The 8468-nt window shown below is 40.6% G+C and overlaps 1 protein-coding gene across 3 annotated transcripts; it reads left to right on the top strand.

The window, feature by feature from the left end:
* Positions 1-6: 6 nt before the first annotated feature.
* Positions 7-6511, top strand: c21h10orf88 (chromosome 21 C10orf88 homolog). Of its 3 annotated transcripts, none has more exons than XM_041066406.1 (9): positions 7-198; positions 674-866; positions 1179-1376; positions 1665-1734; positions 1906-2097; positions 2622-2756; positions 3092-3215; positions 3486-3696; positions 5837-6511. In XM_041066406.1, the coding sequence occupies exons 2-9, from the start codon at positions 718-720 to the stop codon at positions 6054-6056; spliced, it is 1299 nt and encodes a 432-aa protein (XP_040922340.1). In that variant the 5' UTR covers positions 7-198; positions 674-717; the 3' UTR covers positions 6057-6511. The 3 variants fall into 3 exon arrangements, with proteins under 3 accessions (XP_040922340.1, XP_040922341.1, XP_040922342.1); XM_041066407.1 differs by having other exon boundaries at positions 2622-2750; XM_041066408.1 differs by lacking the exon at positions 5837-6511 and adding an exon at positions 4882-4953.
* The last annotated feature ends 1957 nt before the right edge of the window (positions 6512-8468 follow it).

Below are 8468 nucleotides of genomic sequence, written 5' to 3' on the forward strand. Positions count from 1 at the left end.
AGCAGCTGTAGTTCGGTGCGCTGGATTTAGCGCTAGCGACATAATTCCAGTTAGAAATTCACCGTTTAGTCACCGTTTGTACCTGCGAGACAAGTTAAATCGATCGTTTTTCAATGGGTCTTAAGAAATGTGATGAATAAAATTCAGCAACCTGTGACAAACAAGCTAATCAACGGTTTCAGCTGAAGTTATCTCAAGGTAAATGTAAACAGTAGTGAAATGGCTTAATATTAGCGACTACGTTGTTTATTGACAGTTAATGCTGTTGTAGTAAAGGCTTGATTTATATCTAAATATAATGAATACTATCTGGAAATAAAGAACGCTGGTCAAAACTTTCCAGTATCATACACGTCAAATGCTATTTCTCATGTTCTGCATAAATTAGAAAAGGTTTTGTAAAAACAAGCATCTCCACAAAATATGTAAACCGGAAATTAAACCTCTTGACACAGTTATAATGGTTAAGCTTAAGGTTCATTTGTTTAAAAAAAAAAAAAAAAAACGTCAGAACTTGTGTCCTGGTTTGTTTCTAAAACTGTCTCGGTGTCTGCTAACTTCTGTCCTGTCTTTATTCATCCTTGTCTTAAAACTTCTACTTTTGCTGTAAATTGTCTCCTGATTATTCTTATTCATTCTTGTCTTCTAAGCTGTTTCCTACCTTGTGTCCTAGCTTGTCTCCCAGTAGGTTACAGTCCCTGTGACCTAGGCAGAATCATGGTGGACATCGCTGTAAAGAGCGGAGCTGCTTGGGTCTGTCCTGCTCAGGGACATCACCTGGCTGATATCCTGCTGCCTGTTCACCTCAGTAATGAAGACGATTATGAAGAGGAGCTGGGTCAGTCAGGGGGAGATGAGAAAAACCGGTAAGAGGTTTTTACCTCACTAGCGTATGTGAAAGCAATGAGTGAAGAAATGAGTGTGAACACATCAGAAAAAAAAACAGATTTTTTTGTTTTAATGCCAAATACTTATGTAAAAATTTAGATTGCTTTGACTAGCATTGTTTGAGGGAAATTTCCATGCATGTCACACAAATGCTTAGTTCACTGTGTGTGTGTGTGTAACAACCAAATGTAACCACCATTTCTACTAATGCGAAGGGCAAAGATGACTGATACGTGGATTTCCTAGTTTTTGAGTGAACTGCACCTTACGCACCAATCTTTCTCTGTCAGGTGTAGCCCGGTGCTGTTGGAGCAGACAGAGGAAGGGTCTCCCTGTGTCCTGACAGTCCACTGCAGTCCCAGCTCCCCTGCTGCCATCACCCGTCTGCTGGTCATCAGCGAGGCTCGAACCATGGAGCTGTATAACCAGACAGGAGAATACTGTGGCACGGTACGGGGGAAGAGGGACGACAACATCCAACCAGACGGGTATATACACATATATTTATCATCACTTGAGCTGCAGTTGTAGTGGTAGTAGTTACGTTTTTTAAATTTACACAAAAGAAGCTTTCAGTTCATTAGGTGTTAATGAGTTTTAAGTGTCAGTCGTCAGCATAGTTAGTTCTGACTGTAATTTTAGTATCATATTTTAATTAATTTAAATAGAGTTAGGTTTAGGATTTGGGTAATTCCATACCAACTCACGTAGGGCCTCCCAGTTCATGTCATGGATTTTCTTGAAAAATGAAAACCTCCTCTGTTTTCTGCTCACAGTGAAGACAGAGGGCCTTTCTATAGGAAACAGCTGGTCCTGGAACACCCATCATCTGCCTGTGAAGTGAAGGTGAGTTATATTCAGGGTCAGAGGTCAGTTTTAACACAGAGAGCAGGAGTAATGTCAATGTGCTGTCTTAGCTTTGGACATTTATTGGAGACTCTTGTATCTTTCATCTGGTTGTAAATGATGAGTTTAGTTTAACAGTATGGGTCTGTCTCCCTCTGGTCGGTCTCCCAGCTACTCTCCCTGGCTGGTAAAAGCAGTGTCTTGGTTTGTCGAGTCATCGTGGGTCTTCAACCATTGCAGCCCAGCCCTGTCTGTGGCCCTGGCATTGACATGCAGCAGGTGCAGTGTCTGGTTGAAGAGATGGGAAAGAGCCTCTCACCAGGAGCCCAGAACCTCATGGACATGGTCCAGTTCCAGCAAAAGGTAGGGGTGAAGGAGCAGGGTGTTATTTATTGCCTTTATCAAACTCTGGAGGTGTTTAGGAAAAATTACAACAACAACATAAGTTAAATGACTATACTGATGGATTACAAATATTTCACTTCACTGCTGATTGTCTTCTAAAGGGTGACATTTCCACTACTTATCAAAATACAGGTAGCATTTGGTTTCAGGTGTTTTCAGTTTGCAATGAAAATCAACTTGTGCTACTTTTAACTTGCAAGCAGGGCCTGTTTTACAATCTCTCCTTCTTAATCTTCAAGAACGCCTTGACATTTGAGCCGTGGGAATGACCTGCTGAGAGTTTGTCCTCTGGATCTGATTTTCTGGCAGTGAAGCTAATTAATGTAATGCTTTTCTGCATCCAGCCCAAATCCTGGATAATGGAGTGTCCTGGCAACATCAAAAAGTGTTGTTTGAAGACGACCTGAACACGAACTTCCAGCTTCATTTTGTATCTGTTGTACAGAGATGAACCCAAAGTGAAGTTGGGTGTTTCTTTCCAGAACCAGACCAGCTCTCTGGGTGGTTTCCTGCCTCTCCTGATGGGCAGTGGAGCTTTCTCTGTCCTGGCTCGAGGAGCAAACGTCTCCGCAGCTGCTGTCAGCAACCGAACCCAGTCTGCAGAATCCACGGTATCGGTATTACCTGTGCTGTTGTTTGCTCTCCTCCCACAGAAGAGTATGATCCCTCAGTTACACATGGTGTTGATTGGAGTGTGGAGTTGAGCTGCCGACAACAAGATAGAGAAAGCAGCAATTTTATAGTACAACTGCAAAAGATCAGCACTTTAAACTAAAACTCTTCATAGGTCATTATGATTAATTATAGCACAACACCAACAGATTAACCCATAATTTACCTAACAGGGCAGTTACTGAACAGCAGCCCAGATTTGCAGCCAAAGTTGTACCAGTGTGATTGTTTGTTTAGATATATATTGGATAGTTTCAGAGAGTCTTGTTTCTGTGTTTAGCCTCCAGTGGACTTCACCAGCCCTGCAGACGAAGCTCCGCAGGCTCAGAATGGAGCCATGTCCAACGGTTCAACCTCTTCCTCTCCAGACTGCCTAGTGTCTGGTGTCAACACTAAGAACACAGGTAAGGATTGTGATTTCTTGAACAAATGTACACAACAAGGAGTAAACAAGAAACAAGAAAAATTACTTTACCAGACATTTGTACTGAAACATTTGCCTCCAGTTTAGAGGTGGATTGTCTTGAATGTCGTGTAAACGTAGAAAAGAAAATTATTATCATTATTATATTAGAGAGTTTTATTTAATAATGAAGTCAAATACTTTACTTGATTTCACAAATCATAGCCACTGACCAGTTTGGCGTTTGGATGAAACGGTCTCCTGTCTTTAGTGAGCAGTGACAGCAGAGGCACGGTGAGCCATGCCCAGCTGGCAGAGATGATGTCACAGCTCCTGAAAGGTCAAGGACACGGACAGGCGTTAAGCTCCGGCCCTGAGCTTCTGCCCATGCTCCAGAGTGTCTGTGGTCAGGTGACGCAGCTGAGGCTGGATGATGCTGCAGCAGCAGCAGAGAAAGAGAAGAAGATGAGAAATGGCTCATGGTAAGTGGACTTCAGTGAGTCCATCCTGTTAGACAGTGTGTTTCAACAATATTTCACTTTTGATAGAAAAGTTTGTGCTGATAATATTAGTCTGTTTCAGTATCAACTTGCTGCTGCTGCTCAAAGTAACTATAACCAAAATGTATTCAATTCTTCTGGTCAAACTAGTTAATAAGCTCACCCTGACCTCTCACACCCACCTCTTAACATCTTATCCCATCTCACTAAATCAAGAAATACAGTAGCTCCATGTTGATGATCTGTGATCAGATAGATTAGCACCACCTTGTGTCAGAAAGATGCTACTGTTTGGATCCTGTAGACAAACGCTCAGATAACTGAGGCTAAGAAACACGGAGGCAATTTATAAATAAAGTATTTTAAATCAGAAATAATACAGAATAATGATTGCAATTATTACCACTACACCACACTACTACTTCTGCTTCTTAGTACCACTACTAATAGATATAGTATGACTATTATACTGTAATAATCTGTTTTAATGATGACTATAATGATAAAGTGTAGATATTCTCCTGTAATGAAACAATTTCAAAGTGATTGTCGCACATTGTTGCACAGTCACGTTGTAAAGGGAGAAACAGAGACTCGTTTATTGGGATTTTGTGGGACAATAGTTTTGGTTGTCTGATGTCACGTTGTCAGCTGAAAGTTTAGAGCTGCTGAACATCAGCAGACGCCCAAACATTTCCCACTGATTCATGGTAGAATATTCACAGATCTCACAGCTGCCTGGCAACACTTGTCACATATCGTGGTGCCTGTTGGGGTGAAATCCCACATTGTTCAGGCCAGATTAGACAAAAATGGAAATAATCACTGAGGTTGTTTTTCAGAAAACATTCTGGTAACAACTCTGGTTAGTGAACAATTGGCCAACTCAGCTATATAGAAGGATCGGGGTTGAGCCAGTGGTTGTTAACAGCACAGTGCTGACACAGAGACAATAGAGTTCATTTATCGGCATTGCCAAATGTGTGAATCATTAAAATGTTGGCAAACTGCACCAAATTAAATGGAATAAATTATATCTTTAGCTGACACTGATGCAAAGGCTCAGTATCAGCTGATACCAGTTTCACTTCAGAAATTAAACAATGAAAAACGTCTTCTTGAACTGGTGCCACTAACTGCAGCTTGATAAATGAGCCTCTTTGTCAGAGCAGAACAGCACATGTGGGTTGAAAGGGAACATCAGCTGAGTCTGATTCCACATCGAGGAGAGGACAGCAGCTTAGCGGTACGTCTCCACCACAACACATCAGTCAACTTACCACAGGCTTAAAGAGCTTAATACTCTAAATTAGATTCCAGAAAAAGGGAAAAGTAATGTCTACTTTGAGAAAATGTTTGGCAGCACAGAATAACATAATTATTAAACATAATTCTAATTTGTAAAATAAATATTATGAGTGGTTTTTCATTTAAAGGATTCTGATAACAGCTATAGTACAATGTTAAAGAACTGTTACTGGAGATAATTCTACTTTTTATTCTTTCACCTTTTTTGTGAACTAACTATCCTCATACCTGCCTTGTTTACCATCTTAAAACTGAGCAATTTCAAGGATCAAATATGACTGCAAGAGCAGTGGGATTGGCTCAAGAAAGACCTGAAGGTGGTTTGAAGATTCTTCAACATGAAGAGTAATGTTGTTGGAATCTACTTAGAAACCCCCAAATGCAAAGACATGCAAAAAGACTGGAAATGTTTGAGAAGCTGGAAAAAGAGAGGTTTTGAATTTTCCCTCCAGTTGGTTAGGATGAATCAGACCCACAGTCAGCTGTCTGAGAGTTTCATACAGGAAGTCTGCCTGAGCAGGATGGAAACAACAGGGTTTTTAGGTTAGGAGAAGATTATGGTCAGCATTGACTGTGTGTGTGTGGTTTACTTTTTGTGTCAGTAAAGTTTATATTTTGGCTTTGGTCTCTGATGTGGCTTCATGTTCATGAATTGGTCACAGCTTACCTCTCTCTTTCCACCTAAATACACCGCTCTGCTCTTATTTTAGTGCCTAATACCAACTCACATAGTACAGTTATTCTTGGAATGAAACTCACCCTGAATTCAATTTGCTTTAAACAAATGTCATCTTGTTGTCCCCTCTCTGTACAGGGAGTTGGACTCAGCTATGGAGCGCCGTCTGGAGGAAATGGAGAGGAGGCTGAAGGAGCACGTGGACCGTCGCTTGGACGCTCTGGAGCAGAAGCTGGAGAAGGCCCTGCTGAGCGCCCTGCCACTGGTCGTCCTTAACCAGGGAGGTATGAGCAGTTCAACAGTAGGACCAGCATCCACCGGACCTGCAGAGACCGCCCCAACACCAGCCATGCACTGAGATCAGAACTGCTAAAAGATTAACTTAACATATACCCTGGAGGCCTTACTGCCCCTGGTCTCCCTAAAACCAGACCTTAGTGTCAAAGGGGAGGCAGAGCAGGACGCAGGCACTAACAGAGATGCAGTAATAGATGAAAGGCTGAAATGGGAAATGTGGAAAAAATTAACACAATAATTCCAATAACAAAAACCATGTTAAACCAGAAGTGTCTCAGTCTCAGCGTCTGTTATGGTTTCTGTTAATCTTTTATCTCTAGTTAAAAAAAGCAGGTGAATGCCAAACACACCAGCCAGCTGCTGTGAATGTCCTGGATGTACAGTACAATTGTCTCCTCAGCTTGTGAACATGATGTAATGGTTATAACAATGGAAACAACATATAATTACGGAAATTCCATATCCAATTTACAAAAAAAAAAAACATGTCCTGTGGCTGCACTGCATTCTGGGCAAGTTTGGCCACATGAAAACAATCAGAAAAAGGAAAAAGGCCATTTAAAACAGCAAAGACGCTTGTTGAAAACCTCAGAATGAATACAAATACTCCTGTCACAGGAGTGCGTATAGACGGTGTAACTGATTTAAAATGTATTTTAATATGGCACTGTAATGTTTTAAATAATGTACATGTCTGTAACATACCTTATCTCCCAATGTAAACTATAAACTGTTTTGACCTGTGATGTGGATGGTTTTAATAACTGTACTGACGTAAATAGCAAATAAAAATATATTTATACAGATGGATGTACTTTTTTGGGATTGTGTTGTAACTTTATTTATTCTACAGTAAAAGGCATTTGGACCAGAAAGAGGAAAGAAGGAAAAGTGAGATCCTTCTCCTTTGAGCAAGGTAATAACTTGTAAGAGCTAATTGTTTTACTGTCCCAAATTAGAAAGCTGTAGGACAGTGAGGCATAAAGTATGGCAGCTGCAATAAGCAGAATCTTTTTGCTGTGGATTTGATATCTTTGGGCTTCAGTGCTGCATTTTCTGACTAAAATATATGAGTCAGAATACTTTATGAGTTGACAGTGCTGATTTATGGATATGTGGGTAACAATGGCAGCTGGAGGAAAATGTTGCTCAAGAGTTTCCCCAAAGGTAAAATCAACTTAGCCGACCTTTCCCGCCAGGACTTCCAGTAACACTGAGTCAGAAATGGGTCAGAAATCAACCATCAAGGCCACTAAAGTCTTCTCATGTGGAGAACCACAGCAGTTTGTCCAGTCCAGTCCAGTCCAGAAGACTGACAGACAGACAGATCTGAAGAGAATCCTGCTACATAGAAGGCCTAGTTCCCAAATTATAAAAAGGAACAGAGGAGGTGGTTCATGCCATGGTACTTTGCACGATACTTTGCAGCCGACTGACAGCCGTGGGCTGAGTAATCAGAAAGGAAATGGGTCAGAGGTTACATAAGGAGGACACCAAATTATAAAATGATGTGTGGATGTTTTGTTAGGCATGTGGAGAGCATACACTGAGTCAGCAGTGGAGAGATTTGGAAGAAAATCTGCTCTGTCTATCAGGACAAACTGGGTCACTAGTTCCATTCAATCTCATCCCTCTGGGGTCAAAAAGAAAACTCTGCACATCTTCTCCTGCTGGTAAACGTCGTCTATCTGCATTCCAGGAGGTATTTCCAGATTATGTTGGAATTCATTTTTAAATGCTGAACCCACTTTATCTTTCAGCCTAACCTCTTTTATAAGTGTGTGTCAACTCTTCAGTCACATTTGCATTACAGCTGGATGACACAATTTCTTAGCATGGCCAAGCAAAATTAGCTGCAAGATGGTGCCTGAATCCACGCCAAGATCTCCATATTACAGAAGATCAGGAGAGACTAAACGTTCGCAGAGACGCTTTGTCAGAACTCAGCAAAGCATGTGTAATTTGAGAGTACAATTTAGTAGTTTGTGGACACAAATTATTAAGTAGAGAAAACAAAATAATTCAAGGGGAAAATAATTGTTGACCAAAAAATCTAAACAGAAGATCCTCTCAGTCACTGTTCTGGAGCTTACGATTGCATCACATAATCTTCCTTGATTTCCATTTTCTGACCAGTTAAAAGATTTCTGGTCCATGTTGCTGTAAAAGTTGAGAATGAAAGTTTGTTCGTAATGTTAGGAACAGCAGTTGATTAAACAATCTAAAAAAAAAGATAAAATCAACATGATTGATCTCATTTAACAAACAAATCAGTGACTGTCTTTAACTTTAACAAGGAAACTGTGGGAAATGTCTTTTGTTTTGCTCCTGAAAAATGACAGAGACTTTCAGTTATGAAATTCCTATGGGTAGCCCTTTGACCATATCACCCCCCAGTAATAATAAGGTTTTAGCTTCTCAGAGATAAAATAACTTGTTTGCATTAACAACATTTTCCATAGTCAGTAACTGG

Source organism: Toxotes jaculatrix, chromosome 21, assembly GCF_017976425.1.
Source record: "Toxotes jaculatrix isolate fToxJac2 chromosome 21, fToxJac2.pri, whole genome shotgun sequence".
NCBI classification, from domain to species: Eukaryota; Metazoa; Chordata; class Actinopteri; family Toxotidae; genus Toxotes; species Toxotes jaculatrix.

Bases quoted from the DNA above. Each gene is read 5' to 3' on its own strand.
- c21h10orf88 (XM_041066406.1), top strand. From the start codon at position 718: ATGGTGGACATCGCTGTAAAGAGCGGAGCTGCTTGGGTCTGTCCTGCT. The intron at 2,757-3,091 runs GTATTACCTGTG...TTCTGTGTTTAG, and splicing joins CTGCAGAATCCACGGTATCG to CCTCCAGTGGACTTCACCAG. The intron at 3,216-3,485 runs GTAAGGATTGTG...TCCTGTCTTTAG, and splicing joins TGTCAACACTAAGAACACAG to TGAGCAGTGACAGCAGAGGC.